Source organism: Oncorhynchus gorbuscha, linkage group LG17, assembly GCF_021184085.1.
Source record: "Oncorhynchus gorbuscha isolate QuinsamMale2020 ecotype Even-year linkage group LG17, OgorEven_v1.0, whole genome shotgun sequence".
In the NCBI taxonomy this organism is placed as follows: domain Eukaryota; kingdom Metazoa; phylum Chordata; class Actinopteri; order Salmoniformes; family Salmonidae; genus Oncorhynchus; species Oncorhynchus gorbuscha.
Window position 1 is genome coordinate 39,834,457 of NC_060189.1, and position 15,946 is coordinate 39,850,402.

The 15,946-nt window shown below is 42.5% G+C and overlaps 1 protein-coding gene across 1 annotated transcript in view; it reads right to left on the minus strand.

The window, feature by feature from the left end:
• The window catches only part of LOC124001221 (EMILIN-1-like), a 98,816-nt gene that overhangs the window by 4,169 nt on the left and 78,701 nt on the right, over positions 1-15,946 (minus strand). The window contains exons 6-8 of the mRNA XM_046307850.1: positions 11,371-11,496; positions 11,117-11,134; positions 10,521-10,655 (exon numbers count right to left, since the gene is read on the minus strand). Coding sequence (XP_046163806.1) covers positions 10,521-10,655; positions 11,117-11,134; positions 11,371-11,496 — 279 coding nt within the window. The remainder of the gene's footprint in view (positions 1-10,520; positions 10,656-11,116; positions 11,135-11,370; positions 11,497-15,946) is intronic.

The window sequence follows — 15,946 nt, forward strand, 5'->3', positions numbered from 1 at the left end:
AACAGAATCGGTGGAATGAATACACCCCTGATCACCTGCACACACAGTTCACTTTCATAGCAGCCACATACAGCATAATCACTTTGCTTGTGGTATAATTCCTTCTCGCATCTACCCACTCTCCTCCTCTCACCTTTTAATTTTGCTTGTTGACCTCAGTTGACCTCAGTGCAAAAACCTCTCCAAGCCAAACCTTCATACCATAACCGCTACAGAGCCTACATCATTGTCAGCGAACTAGAACTAACACGTTAGTGAACGCACAATCCAATCCATGTGTACATTCATGCAGTACAGTGTGCAGCAAGAAGTTTAGCAGTTACACCTGCGATCCTAGGTGGCAATACATTTAGAAAAACTAAAGCTGACTTTCACTTTGAAGAGTTGCAGTATTGGATAGCCTTAGCTAGCTAGCTAGAATACAGTGGGGAGAACAAGTATTTGATACACTGCCGATTTTACAGGTTTTCCTACTTACAAAGCATGTGGAGGTCTGTAATTCTTATCATAGGTACTGTGCTGCCATCCTGTTAGAAGGTAACAGATTATTTTATTACAATGGTTAAATTGGATTTTCATTGTGTTCAATGGTGTTATTTGCCCCCTAGTGGCGCTTTCTGGTACTTAGAAAGACTACGCAAACAGGAAGTACAGAATTTGTTTTGCACGCATAGAAGCAGCTACAAACAACGCTACGGTGCAGGTCTTTCAATGTAGTTATTTCTTGTCACCACCAAGCCATGGAAAAATATTTGTTTGTAAGTTCGATTCAAGCATTTAGCTAATGATGATAATCTTGTTATTGATAGAGTTGCTTACATATCAATGTTGGTTGCATTTACTGTTTAATGTACAGCTACAGTATGTCGGTGTGAATTGAATACTAAAGTATATTCTTTTCTGTATTTTGCAGTTTCACAACACAAACGTTTTCAATATATTAATTCAAGAAAAGTCACGCCTTGGGAGTTTTATTGAAGACTTAGTTGTTAGCTATCTGTCTAGTTTTGCATGGGAACGCAACTCAAAGGCATAATAGTGAAAAAACATCATCACATCGGGCTCAAGCTCAAGAATAACCACACACGGTGGTTTTGTTTCTACGTTCATCAGCAAACAAAGCCTCTCTTCCTAGGGAAAACCAGCAGTCTATGATGCAACAACCAGAGCCATGTGTTCAACAGAGAGAGATGGAAGAGCCTCTTCAGTACATTGGGACCAAGTCTCAATCTACAAGATCAAGGTCATCAAAACAGTCAAGCAGATCCTCAACGGCGAGTTCTGCAGCCATCAAAGCACGCGCCAAGGCGGACGCAGCACGCTCACAAGTCTCTTATGCTGAGAAGGAAGCTTCTTTGATGAAACAAAAGGCAGAAATAGAGGCCAGCTTGTTGAAGCAAAAAGCGGACCTCGAGGCAAGTTTATATGTTCTCCAAGTTGAGAGAGCAGCTGCTGCTGCGCTGGCTGAAGCTGCAGCCTTTGAAGAAGTTGTAGGATCAGAACGCAGAGAGCTTCGCAAAGAACTAGACACAGGGACCCAGCCCTTAAGTCCAGTCCAATGTACATGTGAGTATGTGCAACAACAGGGTGAGGCCCTACTTTGCTGAACTTCCATTTGAAGTGGAGAAATAAGAGCTTAGTGTTGACCCAGCTACTACATGCCATAATCCAGAAAGTAACAAACAACAGCACATGAACAGAGACTCTCTGTTCAAAAGAAATGAACAGCAGCATGGTGGAAATGGAAAGCAAGCCCACTTCCAGTCACACACACACAACTTCCCTGATTGACAAGTGGCACCAGACCTCACCAAGTACCTCCTACGATGTGAGATGGTGAGTTCCAGACTCCTGAAGTTTGATGATCGCCCTGAAAATGATTGGGCATGGAAAGCATCCTTTCTCAATGCGATCAGAGACTTGAATTTATCAGCCAGGGAAGAGTTAGATCTAATTACCAAGTGGCTAGGGGCAGAGTTGTCTGAGCAAGCAAGCAGAATTAGATCTGTCCATATTTTCAACGCAACAGCAGGGCTTAACATGGTCTGGCAACGACTAGAAGAGTGCTATGGTACACCCGAAGTGATCGAGAATGCACTGTTGAAGAAAATTGATGATTTTCCAAAACTGGCTAACAAAGACAATCACAAACTAAGAGAACTTGGTGACATTCTTTTTGAACTGGAGTGTGCTAAAGTAGAAGGGTACCTTCCAGGCCTCGCTTATCTGGACACATCTCGGGGGTAAACCCTATTGTAGATACATTTCCATTCAGTTTACAAGACAAATGGATAGCACAGGGATCCAAATATAAGGAGGACTATTGGGTAGCATTCCCACCATTCTCGTTCTTCTCGAGATTCATCAGGAACCAGGCGAAAATTAGAAATGACCCCAGCTTCACCCTCTACACCTCAACTAACCAGGTGTCCATGAAAAGTGAGAAACCTGCCAGGTACAGCAGCAAGACACCTGTGACTGTATACAAGACAGATGTGTCATCTGAGGCCTCAGACCACCAAACCAAACCCAGTAAGACAAAGGTTGAAAACCCTGACCGTCACTGCCCAATATATAACAAGCCTCATCCTCTTAAAAAGTGTCGTGGGCTTAGATACAAAACTCTAGATGAGCGCAAATCATATCTCAAAGACAATGGCATTTGTTTCCGATGTTGTGGGTCAACTCAGCACAGAGCTAAAGACTGTAAGGTTTCAATCAAGTGCTCTGAGTGCGACAGCGACAGGCATCTTGCTGCTCTGCATCCAGGCCCAGCCCTTACAAATACAGACACCGCTACAGCAGAAACAGAGCATGGCGGGGAGCAAGGTGACGATGCTCTTCTATCTGTCACCTCAAAGTGTACAGAGATCTGTGGTGAGGCAGTAAATCCAAGATCATGTTCAAAAATATGCCTAGTCAAAGCTTATCCGGCTGGGAAAAGAGAGAAAGCTGTCAAAATGTATGTAGTGCTTGATGAACAGAGTTTTTCAGTCTCTTCAACATCTATGACAACTCTGCTCCATACACCATGAAGACGTGTTCTGGGGTAACAGAGACTTCAGGCAGGAGAGCCGTCAACTTCATGGTGGAGTCTATAGATGGACACATGCAGCTCACTCTCCCTACTCTGATTAGAGTGTGATATGATGCCAGACGATAGGATGGAGATTCCCTCCCCCGACATTGCGTATCATCATCCCCATCTGCAACCAGTTATGGACAGAATTCCAGCTGTGGACCCAGACGCTCCCATCCTCCTGCTCTTAGGACAAGACATCTTAAGGGTACACAAGGTACGAGAGCAAATCAATGGGCCACACGACACTCCTTATGCACAGCGACTCGACCTCGGGTGGGACATTGTGGGTGAGGTCTGCCTGGGAACGGCTCACCGACCAGCCAATGTTAACGTGTTTAGGACAAACATACTTCAAAATGGTCGCACATCCTATCTGAGCCCTTGCCCTGACATCATCCAGGTAAAAGAGAACTACAACAGCATAGCTTAGAAAAACATCTCTCCGTCTACAGTGCACTCGAGAGATCCAAGCACAACTGTGAACACAGACAGCCTGGGATGTTCCGTGTTCGACAAAACACAAGACGATGATAAACCAGCACCATCAGTGGAGGACAAAGCCTTCTTGGACATTATGGACAAACAGGTTTTTCAGGATGATGGAAACAACTGGGTGGCTCCACTACCCTTTCGCCTCACTAGACGTCGCCTTCCTAATAACAGGGAGCAGGCCATGAACCGTCTCACATCACTTCGCAGGACTTTAGACAAGAAGCCTGACATTAAGCGTAATTTTATTGACTTCATGCAAAAGATGCTGGATAACGACCAAGCCGAACCTTCACAGCCACTAGAGGGAGACGAAGAACGTTGGTATCTGCCCATATTTGGTGTTTACCATCCACAAAAGCCTGAACAAATACGAGTAGTATTTGACTCCAGTGCTAAGTGTCAAGGCGTGTCACTTAACGATGTTCTGCTCAGTGGTCCAGACTAAAACAACACACTCTTGGGTGTCCTAATGCGTTTCTGCAAGGATTGCATTGCACTAACAGCAGATGTGCAACAAATGTTTTACTGTTTTGGTGTACGTGAGGATCACAGAGATTACTTAAGGTTTCTCTGGTATGAAGACAACAACCCAGATAGAAACATAACTGAGTACAGGATGAAAGTGCATGTATTTGGGAACAGCCCTTCACCAGCCGTAGCCATCTACTGCATGAGACGAGCAGCGCTACAGGGTGAGAAGGAACATGTGTCAGAACCCAAGCAATATGTAGTGAGGAACTTCTATGTCGATGATGGTCTGACATCAGTAGCTACTACAGAAGAAGCTGTCAACATTCTAAGAAAAACACAAGCAATGTTGGCGGAGTCCAACATGAAACTACACAAGATTGCATCCAATAGCAAAACAGTTATGGAAGCCTTCCCTATGGAGGACCGTGCGAAAGACTTAAAAGATCTGGACCTAGGAGTGGATCCTCTCCCCTTTCAACGGAGTCTGGGACTTTCCTGGAACCTGGAAACAGACAGCATCTCATTCCAGGTTTCCCACAATGAGAAGCCTTTTACGAGGAGAGGCATCCTGTCCACAGGGAATAGTCTTTATGACCCCCTTAGGTTCGTGGCTCCAATAACAATGCAAGGTAAAGCCTTATAATCAGAGAACTCTCTTCTGATCAGAGTGAGTGGGATGCCCCTCTTCCCACAGAAAAAGAGGGGACTGAAAAATGTGGAAGGAATCTTTGATGGAGTTGGAACAGCCTGGGATCAACCGACCCTGACATGCCTACCATTCTCACACCCTCAATGTTACTTACACAAAAGACCAGCGCTACCTCAGCCCCTTCTGGATACTTCAGCATGAACGACCTTCATGGAAAACAGTGGAAGCAAGTCCAGTGTCTCGCTGACACCTTTTTGGAAAAGGTGGAGACAGGAGTACCTGACAACGCTGCAGAGACGCAGAAAATGGACAGCAGAAAAGCCAAATGTAAAAGTGGGAGATGTTGTCTTATTGAAAGACAGTCAGGCACACAGACCTACATCCCAGTCTCCTTGTCTACCACTCAAAGAAGAGAGCTACACATCTTCTCAGATGCCTCTACAGTAGCCATAGTAGCGGTAGCCTACCTGAGAGTTATTGACCCGGAAGGTCAATGCCATGTTGGATTGTCATGGGGAAATCAAAATTGGCCCCTCGTCCGGCCCACACTATCCCACGCCTAGAACTGTGTGCGGCTTTGCTAGCTGTTGAGATGTATGAACTGATCAAAGACGAAATTGACATTGATATACATGCACCCAAGTTCTACAGAGTCAGTAAGATAGTTCTCGGTTACATCCACAATGTCACCAAAATATTCTATGTTTATGTTGCCAATAGGATAACTCGCATCAGGAAGTCTACCCATCCAGATCAGTGGTGCTATATAAACACTGACAGCAATCCAGCAGACCATGCAACCAGGCCCATACTTGCTGCGCTCTTAAAACACACTAGTTGGTTCTCAGGTCCACCGTTCCTGACCCAAACAAACCCAAGTAAGCCTGAGAACATCAATTTTGACCTTGTAGAGCCTCACACAGATGCAGAGATTCGACCAGACGTCACTGTCTTTGCCTCTAAAGTTTCTGGAGCTCAACTCGGCTCTCATCGCTTTGAGAGGTTCTCAAGCTGGAAAACTCTCAATCGAGCCACAGCACGACTCATTCATGTTGCAAGATCCTTCCATGAAGGTGCAGACAACACCAGCTGCAGAGGCTGGCATGACTGTAATAAACCATGCGGTACAAGTGAGTTGCCACAAGCCAAAACAGCAATCATTCACTGTGTGCAACATGAAGCCTTCAGAGAGGAATTCAAATGCATTGAAAAAGGAAAAGAGTTCCCAAAGTAAAGTACACTCAAAAAGCTGAACCCAGTGATTGATGAGGATGGGTTGCTGAGGGTGGGAGGCCGCTTATCCTCCGCCGACATGTTACAAGACGAAAAACATCCTCTCATCATCCCACGCATACATCATGTTGCCACTCTGCTGGTAAGACATTATCACAAGCAAGTGGCTCACCAAGGCCGTCATTTTTCAGATGGAGCTATTCGAGCAGCAGGCTTCTGGATTATTGGGAGCAAACGTCTGGTCTCTGGTATCATTCACAAGTGTGTCACCTGCCGCAAGGTTAGAGGGAGGATAGTTGACCAAAAAATGGCTGACTTGCCTGCAGACAGACTCACATCTGAACCACCATTCACCAGCGTTGGACTTGATGTGTTTGGACTATGGAATGTCATAACTCGTCACACTAGAGGAGGTAGTGCAGACTCCAAGCACTGGGCGGTGCTCTTTACATGTATGTCTACTAGAGCAGTCCATATCGAGCTTATCGAATCCATGTCCACATCCAGCTTCATCAACGCGCTGAGGCGTTTTTTCGCTATCCGTGGTCCAGCAAAAGTGCTACGGTCTGATCGAGGTACAAACTTTATAGGTGCCTGCAGGGAACTGGGTATCGATACAAATGACTCAGAACTGACTAAATACCTCTCAGATAAGGGATGTACTTGGATATTTAATCCTCCACACTCGTCTCATATGGGTGGTTCTTGGGAGAGACTCATTGGGGTTGCCAGACGTATTCTTGATGCTATGCTGTTTCAGACGGGCTCCACTCATCTCACACATGAGGTCTTGAGCACTCTTATGTCTGAAGTTATGGCAATAATCAATGCGAGATCTCACACCCTCAATGTTACTTACACAAAAGACCAGCGCTACCTCAGCCCCTTCTGGATACTTCAGCATGAACGACCTTCATGGAAAACAGTGGAAGCAAGTCCAGTGTCTCGCTGACACCTTTTTGGAAAAGGTGGAGACAGGAGTACCTGACAACGCTGCAGAGACGCAGAAAATGGACAGCAGAAAAGCCAAATGTAAAAGTGGGAGATGTTGTCTTATTGAAAGACAGTCAGGCACACAGAAATGACTGGCCAGTCGGGCTTGTGGTAAAAACCTTTCCCAGTACTGACAAAAACGTTAGGAAAGTAGAACTAAAAATTGTCAAGCAAGGAGCTGCTAAGGTGTTTCTGAGACCAATCTCAGAGATTGTTGTTCTTCTTTCTGAAGCATCCTAGAGACAAAAGATAAAAATAGAAAGGACATTATTTGTTTCTTGATATGTTTTATTTCATAGTGGCACAATTTCATTTTACCAGGCGGGGAGTGTGCTGCCATCCTGTTAGAAGATAACAGATTATTTTATTACAATGGTTAAATTGGATTTTCATTGTGTTCAATGGTGTTATTTGCCCCCTAGTGGCGCTTTCTGGTAAAAAAAGACGACGCAAACAGGAAGTACCGAATTTGTTTTACACGCATAGTAGCAGCTACAAACAACGCTACGGTGCAGGTCTTTCAATGTAGTTATTTCTTGTCATGCTTCAGCCTTGGAAAAATATTTGTTTGTAAGTTCAATTCAAACATTTAGCTAATGATGATAATCTTGTTATTGATAGAGTTGCTTACATATCAATGTTGGTTGCATTTACTCACAAATTGCAATGCCTTTAATGTATGTCGTTAGCTGTATTACTTTGCTCATGCGTCATGCAAACTAATTGTAAAATATACAATACTGTAGTTTTGTTACTGTTTCTAGTGTAATATGCTTTGTTATTCTACATAGATGGTTATACATTATTAGAGTAATGAAAGGAGCCACTTACCATATGGTTAACAATTAGCTATATGGTTTGGCATCATGCCAGATGCATGGTACCTTAGCGCGTGCTTTGTATTTATGCAACTTCAAATGTTTAATGTACAGCTACAGTATGTCGGTGTGAATTGAATACTAAAGTATATTCTTTTCTGTATTTTGCAGTTTCACAACATAAACGTTTTCAATATATTCATTCACGAAAAGTCACGCCTTGGGAGTTTTATTGAAGACTTAGTTGTTAGCTATCTGTCTAGTTTTGCATTGGAACGCAACTCAAGGGCAGAATAGGTACGCTTCAACTGTGAGAGACGGAATCTAAAACAAAAATCCAGAAATCACATTGTATGATTTTTAAGTAATTAATTTGCATTTTATTGCATGACATAAGTATTTGATCACCTACCAACCAGTAAGAATTACGGCTCTCACAGACCTGTTAGTTTTTCTTTGAGAATCCCTTCTGTTCTCCACTCATTACCTGTATTAACTGCACCTGTTTGAACTCATTAGCTGTATAAAAGTCACATGTCCACACACTCAATCAAACAGACTCCAACCTCTCCACAATGGCCAAGACCAGAGAGCTGTGTAAGGACATCAGGGATAAAATTTCACAAGGCTGGGATGGGCTACAGGACAATAGGCAAGCAGCTTGGTGAGAAGGCAACAACTGTTGGCGCAATTATTAGAAAATGGAAGAAGTTCAAAATGACGGTCAATCACCCTCGGTCTAGGGCTCCATGCAAGATATCACCTCGTGGGGCATGATCATGAGGAAGGTGAGGGATCAGCCCAGAACTACACGGCAGGACCTGGTCAATGACCTGAAGAGAGCTGGGACCACAGTCTCAAAGAAAACCATTAGTAACACACTATGCCGTCATGGATTAAAATCCTGCAGCGCATGCAAGGTCCCCCTGCTCAAGCCAGCGCATGTACAGGCCCTTCTGAAGTTTGCCAATGACCATCTGGATGATCCAGAGGCGGAATGGGAGAAGGTCATGTGGTCTGATGAGACAAAAATAGAGCCTTTTGATCTAAACTCCACTCGCCGTGTTTGGAGGATGAAGAAGGATGAGTACAACCCCAAGAACACCATCCCAACCGTGAAGCATGGAGGTGGAAACATCATTCTTTGGGGATGCTTTTCTGCAAAGGAGACAGGACGACTGCACCGTATTGAGGGGAGGATGGATGGGGCCATGTATCGCGAGATCTTGGCCAACAACCTCCTTCCCTCAGTAAGAGCATTGAAGATGGGTCGTGGCTGGGTCTTCCAGCATGACAATGACCCGAAAAACACACAGCCAGGACAAGTAAGGAGTGGCTCCGTAAGAAGCATCTCAAGGTCCTGGAGTGGCCTAGCCAGTCTCCAGACCTGAACCCAATAGAAAATCTTTGGAGGGAGCTGAAAGTCTGTTTTGCCCAGCGACAGAGCCGAAATCCGAAGGATCTGGAGGTCTGTAATGGAGGAGTGGGCCAAAATCCCTGCTGCAGTGTGTGCAAACCTGGTCAAGAACTACAGGAAACGTATGATCTCTGTAATTGCAAACAAAGGTTTCTGTACGAAATATTAAGTTCTGCTTTTCTGATGAATCAAATACTTCTGTCATGCAATAAAATGCTAATGAATTACTAAAAAAATCATACAATGTGATTTTCTGGATTTTTATTTTAGATTCCGTCTCTCGTAGTTGAAGTGTACCTATGATAAAAATTACAGACCTCTACATGCTTTGTAAGTGGGAAAACCTGCAAAATCGGCAGTGTATCAAATACTTGTTCTCCCCACTGTACATAGCATTCCCCTCTGTTTGAGTCAGTTTGTTGAGTAGACTAAATTAGCTGTATTAGCTAAGTAAGTGAAAGGTAAGCCAAGAGGAAGAAAAAAAATACAACGATCTCTCTCTCTCTGCTGCTTTTCCTTAACTTTTGAAGAAATTAATTTGTTCAAAACTGTTCAACTATTCTCTTTCTCTCTCTTTGAGTCAACCTCTCACAACACTGCAGTGCTAGCTAGCTATAGCTTATGCTTTCAGTACTAGATTAATTATTTGATCCTTTAATTGGATGAACAACATGTCAGTTCATGCTGCAAAAGCTCTGATAGGTTGGAGGACGTCCTCTGGAAGTTGTCATAATTACTGTGTAAGTCTATGGAATTGGGTGAAAACCACGAGCCTCTTAGGTTTTGTATTGAAGTCAATGTTCCCAGATGAGGACAGAAAACAGCTGTCCTCCGTCTACACCATGGTGCATGCCTAGAGGGTGTTGTTGAGGCTACTGTAGACCATTGTAAAACAGTGTGTTTAAATCAGTTATTTGGTGACGTGAATATATTTAGTATAGTTTTATCTAAAAATAATAACTTTTTTTATGTTTCACTATTTTAATGTTTAACCTTCCTCCTCTGAGGAATCTCCACTGCTTCACATGCAGATTGAATTCACAGTATACATTGGCATCAATAGTATACACTGATCATGTTTGTGTATACTTATTCAACCTCAAAACAACAACAATGCCTTTCTATTAAAAAGCAAGTAAAAATACACCTTAAAACCTTTCTCTCGACAACATTCCGCTGAAAAAGTAGTGCGTGAAATTCAAAAATATTTTTTAGAAATATGTAACTTTCACACATTAAACAAGTCCAATAGAGCAAATTATATAAGATACAACTGTTATTCACAGAATTAAAGTTAGACTAGGAAGAGTAGTCTTGGCAGCAGCTAATGGGGATCAAAAATAAATACAAATACAAATTCAGTACCTGTCCGCGGGTCATAGAACTCTCCCTCGTTGACAAAGATCTTGTCGAAGACGATGGTGCCAGCGTTGAGCACGGGGTAGGTGAGAGCTGCAGAGAAGGAGAGCTTGGGCACGTTGGCATCAGCACCTGGCATACCTGCGGGCAAAATCACATCAAGTCTCAGAAAATAACCCAGCAGGAGTAGAGGGAGAACATGATTTTTATCTACACCATATGTGATTTTTCATTGTTCTGACATGAGGAAATCTATTTTCACGGTTCATTACAGACAAAATGGCAAGGTAAATAAAGTTTAGGGAACATAGTGAGAAAGATGTTTTCCTGTAATAGGCTAATCTTCTGTAGATCAGACGCAGCTATACTGCCTTTGTGATGGGAATGCTACAGAATGCTACATGTTAGTAAATACTTTAACACTTTTTTTTCTTCTTAAAACTGCATAAACATTTCACTGTAAAATACCTGTTGTATTTGGCGCATGTGACAAATAACATTTTATTTTGATGTAATGGGGTGAAAGACACATCACTGTTGAAGGCATTAGCACATTGCAACAGTAGGACTCAAATGCAATGATAAAACAAACATCAACATACCTTGTTCACCTTTGAGACCTGGAATGAAGAAGACAGGAAGAGATTAGTTCAGTAGTTGGACCAATTCAAACTGTTCAACCATGTTTGTTTTTAAGTATTCATTACTATTTTTATTATTTTTTCTTTCTGTAAAGTGTGTTGTGACTTTGCACATGAAATAAATTGTGATTTGATGTCAAACATCAACATATAGCAAAACAACACTTCCTGAAGCATTAACATGTATTATGAAGGGTTTATATGGTTCCTGTTACCTGGTGGTCCTCTGGGCCCGTTCTCTCCCTGCCTGCCCACAGGTCCGTCCCTACCTTGAGACCCCTTGGGGCCGGGCAAGCCTGGGAACCCTCTTTCCCCAGAGGGACCTTGAGGACCAGGCAGGCCTGGGGTGGTGGGAGGCAATGACAACAATATTAATACATGTAACTTTCTTAATTTACATATATTTAACTGAAATACTGCCTGTTATTGGACACAGGACATAGAACAAATTCCAGACTGTGTTAACAATACAGTGGAGGAGTTTTCTCATTCAAATATATAATTGAATTCCACCCACATAAACAGAGGACTCATCTTTGTATCTGTGCCATTCAGTGTTAATTTTGTCAACAATAACTATGATGAAAAATACTTGTTAGATGTTAGAGGTAGCCTAAATAGTCATTATTTTACAGAAAAAATGCAGACTATTATGTGACTAAAATGGCTGTGACTAAAACTAGACTAGAGTTTAAGTCAACTTATAGTTTTAGTTATTAACAAATTATTAAATGACAAAAATGTGATTAAACCAAAATTCACTCTGGTGCCATTTTAAAATAGTCAAGTGTCTTCTTCTTTTGTGTTTGAAAAAAAGCATAAAGTTTATATTGGTGATTTACTGCCACATGCAGTGCTGGTTCCTGAACCAAATATAGTGTGTCATTCATTTATTTTGACTGCTAATGGCAGTGATATTTTTGTGTTGTTGCATAAAGCCATTTACAAACCATAGGCAACACAATTTGAAGAAGAATACATCGCTCCCGATCAATAGGAATCCCAACCCAGTTTACTACTTCAAATGGTGGTAGCCCTTAACCCCATACACCAGAAGAAATTGGCCTTTATGGATAGGGCCAAATTGAAATGTTTCCAACAGAATAATTATAAAAAGCATATGCATGACCAAGGTAGCAATTAAAGAGAACACTTTGCTATGGGGAAATTAGATTGATTCCAAAAATTACACTGTTGTTTGTATGTGCATTCTACATTTACTATACTTTTCACAGCATTTGTCAATAACAAAATCTGAAAATATTCTGGATACACTCAGTAACATAATAAGAATATGACTTGACATTTTGGAGTAGGTGCTAGATAAGAAAAACAATATTACAAGGGTTTGAATGATAGGTCTAACTGGTGTCTCCAAGTGGCCACACATAGCGGAATCTAATCAGACCTACATACTTAGGTTCAGTATTCATCCTCTGTAAAACTTCAAACAGGTCCTCCTCTGATGAAGAGTAAGAGAGGTCGGACCAATTTGCAGCGAGGTATGTGTCCATTTTAATATGAAAAAAACTGAACACTACAAAATACAAAATAACAACATGAAACAAACAAAAGAGTCCTGTGTGGCACAAACACGGAAAATATCCATCCACAAAACACAATAGAACACCGGCTACCTAAATATGGTTCTCAATCAGGGACAACGATTGACAGCTGCCTCTGATTGAGAACCATACCAGGCCAAATACAGAAATAGAAAATCATAGAAAAACTAACATAGACAACCCACCCAACTCACGCCCTGACCATACCAAAGACAAAACCAAAGACAAAACAAAGGAACTAAGGTCAGAACGTGACAGGTAGTTCCATTCTACCCAGTCAAAAGCTTTTTCTTCATCTAATGAAGCCTCCACTACAGGTTCTTGGTCATTATTTTTGGATTCGGGGTAAACTTCTTGTTAACAAACTATAGTTTTGGCAAGTCGGTTAGGACATCTACTTTGTGCATGACACAAGTCATTTTTCCAACAAATGTTTACAGACAGATTATTTCACTTATAATTCACTGTATCACAATTCCAGTGGGTCAGAAGTTTACATACACTAAGTTGACTGTGCCTTCAAACAGCTTGGAAAATTTCAGAAAATCATGTCATGGCTTTAGACGCTAATTGACATAATTTGAGTCAATTGGAGGTGTACCTGTGGATGTCTTTCAAGGTCTACCTTCAAACTCAGTGCTTCTTTGCTTGACATCATGGGAAATCAAAAAATAAAATCAGCCAAGACCTCAGAAAAATAATTGTAGACCTTCACAAGTCTGGTTCATTCTTGGGAGCAATTTGAATGTCATCTGAAGGTACCACGTTCATCTGTACAAGCAATAGTACGCAAGCATAAACACCATGGGACCACAGCCTACATACCGCTCAGGAAGGAGATGGGTTCTGTCTCCTAGAGATGAACGTACTTTGGTACGAAAAGTACAAATCAATCCCAGAACAACAGCAAAGGACCTTGTGAAGATGATGGACGAAACAGGTACAAAAGTATCTATATCCACAGTAAAACAAGTCCTATATCGACATAACCTGAAAGGCCGCTCAGCAAGGAAGAAGCCACTGCTCCAAAACCGACATAAAACAGCCAGACTATGGTTTGCAACTGCACATGGGGACTTAGACCGTGCTTTTTGGAGAAATGTCTTCTGGTCTGATGAAACAAAAATAGAACAGTTTGGCCATAATGACCATTGTTATGTTTGGAGGAAAAAGGGGGAGGCTTGCAAGCCGAGGAACCCCATCCAAACCGTGAAGCACTGGGATGGCAGCATCACGTTGTGGGAGTGCTTTGCTGCAGGAGGGACTGGTGCACTTCACAAAATAGATGGTATCATGAGGTAAGAAATGTGGATATATTGAAGCAACATCTCAAGACATTAGTCAGGAAGTTAAAGCTTGGTCGCAAATGACAATGACCCCAAGCATACTTCCAAAGTTGAGGCAAAATGGCTTAAGGACAACAAAGTCAAAGTATTAGAATGGCCATAAAAAAGCTCTGATCTCAATCCTATAGAACATTTGTGTGCAGAACTGAAAAGGTGTGTGCAAGCAAGGAGGCCTACAAACCTGACTCAGTTACACCCGCTCTGTCAGGACGAATGGGTCAAAATTCACCCAACTTATTGTGGGAAGCTTGTGGAAGGCTACCTGAAACCTTTTACCCAAGTTAAACAATTTAAAGGCAATGCTACCAAATACTAATTGAGGGTTTGTAAACTTCTGACCGACTGGGAATGTGATGAAAGAAATACAAGCGGAAGTAAATCATTCTCTCTACTGTTATTCTGACATTTCACATACTTAAAATAAAGTGGTGATCCTAACTGACCTAAAAAAAGGGAATTGTAACCAGGATTAATTGTCAGGAATTGTGAAAAACTGAGTTTAAATGTATTTGGCTAAGGTGTATGTAAACTTCCGACTTCAATTGTAGTTAGGCTTCAAACCAGTCTAAAGCCACGTAACTGTTTAACTAAACCCGACTGGATCTCTGTGCGTAAAGTAAAAGTATACAGAAAAATGTAACTACCTGGATTAGTGTGGCTATAGCTAGAGTCACAGCCTAAACTTAGCGAGCTGGCTAAATAGCACAGCCAACATTAGCTTTGATCCAATGTTACCTCGCCAGTCATTATCAATCTAGCCAGCCAGATGTGCCAGCCAGTCGATCCTATAAGTCATTTTGCTGTATCCTCATGTTCTAACAGGTCACTATCAACTATATCTATATCTACTACAAGTTCAAAGACAGTAAATCATGATGTAGTAGGAGTGAACAAGTCAGGGAGTTCTTTCCTCGTGTATATTTCAGCCATCTTCACAGAGTCAAATATGCGCTCACCATTCTTGGTTTCGATCCACAAAGTCGCCGGGTAGTGCAGGCTGCATGCCAAGCCAGCCTGCTGCAGGAGCCTCATCTGTGGGGAGAAAGCCCTCCTCCTCTGATGTAGTATGGGAGAAAGACCCGGAAAAATTATGATTCTGGCATCTCCGTACTTGAGCTTTCCCTTTGCTCGGGCAGGACAGAGGATGCGGACAGTGTCCTGGCACCGTAGAAATTTCATGACAAATGCCCTATGTGCAACCGGGCCAGGTAGTCACCTCCATAGAGTGCGATGGGCCCTCTCAATCATTTACATTACATTTAAGTCATTTAGCAGACGCTCTTATCCAGAGCGACTTACAAATTGGTGCATTCACCTTATGACATCCAGTGGAACAGTCACTTTACAATAGTGCATCTAAATCTTAAGGGGGGGGGGTGAGAGGGATTACTTATCCTATCCTAGGTATTCCTTAAAGAGGTGGGGTTTCAGGTGTCTCCGGAAGGTGGTGATTGACTCCGCTGTCCTGGCGTCGTGAGGGAGTTTGTTCCACCATTGGGGGACCAGAGCAGCGAACAGTTTTGACTGGGCTGAGCGGGAGCTGTACTTCCTCAGTGGTAGGGAGGCGAGCAGGCCAGAGGTGGATGATTTCCAGTGGGTGCACGGAAGGGGGTAGGTTCAGAATTTTGGGAATCCATTTCTGTAGAAAGGAGATGGTGTCTCTTCCCTCCACAGCCCCCAGGGAACCTGGAAATCTCAAATTCAAGCGCTTTTGGACATTTTCGTGAATGTCGAATTTCTCCTAGAGTTTAGAGATGGCGTCTTCCAATTTCTTGTACTTTGGCTCCATATCCTTGCGGACGTCCAGGATGGCAGCCTAGTGGTCAGAATGGTATTTTTCTAACTTTGTCACTCGTCCCTTTGTGACTTTCTGGTCTTCA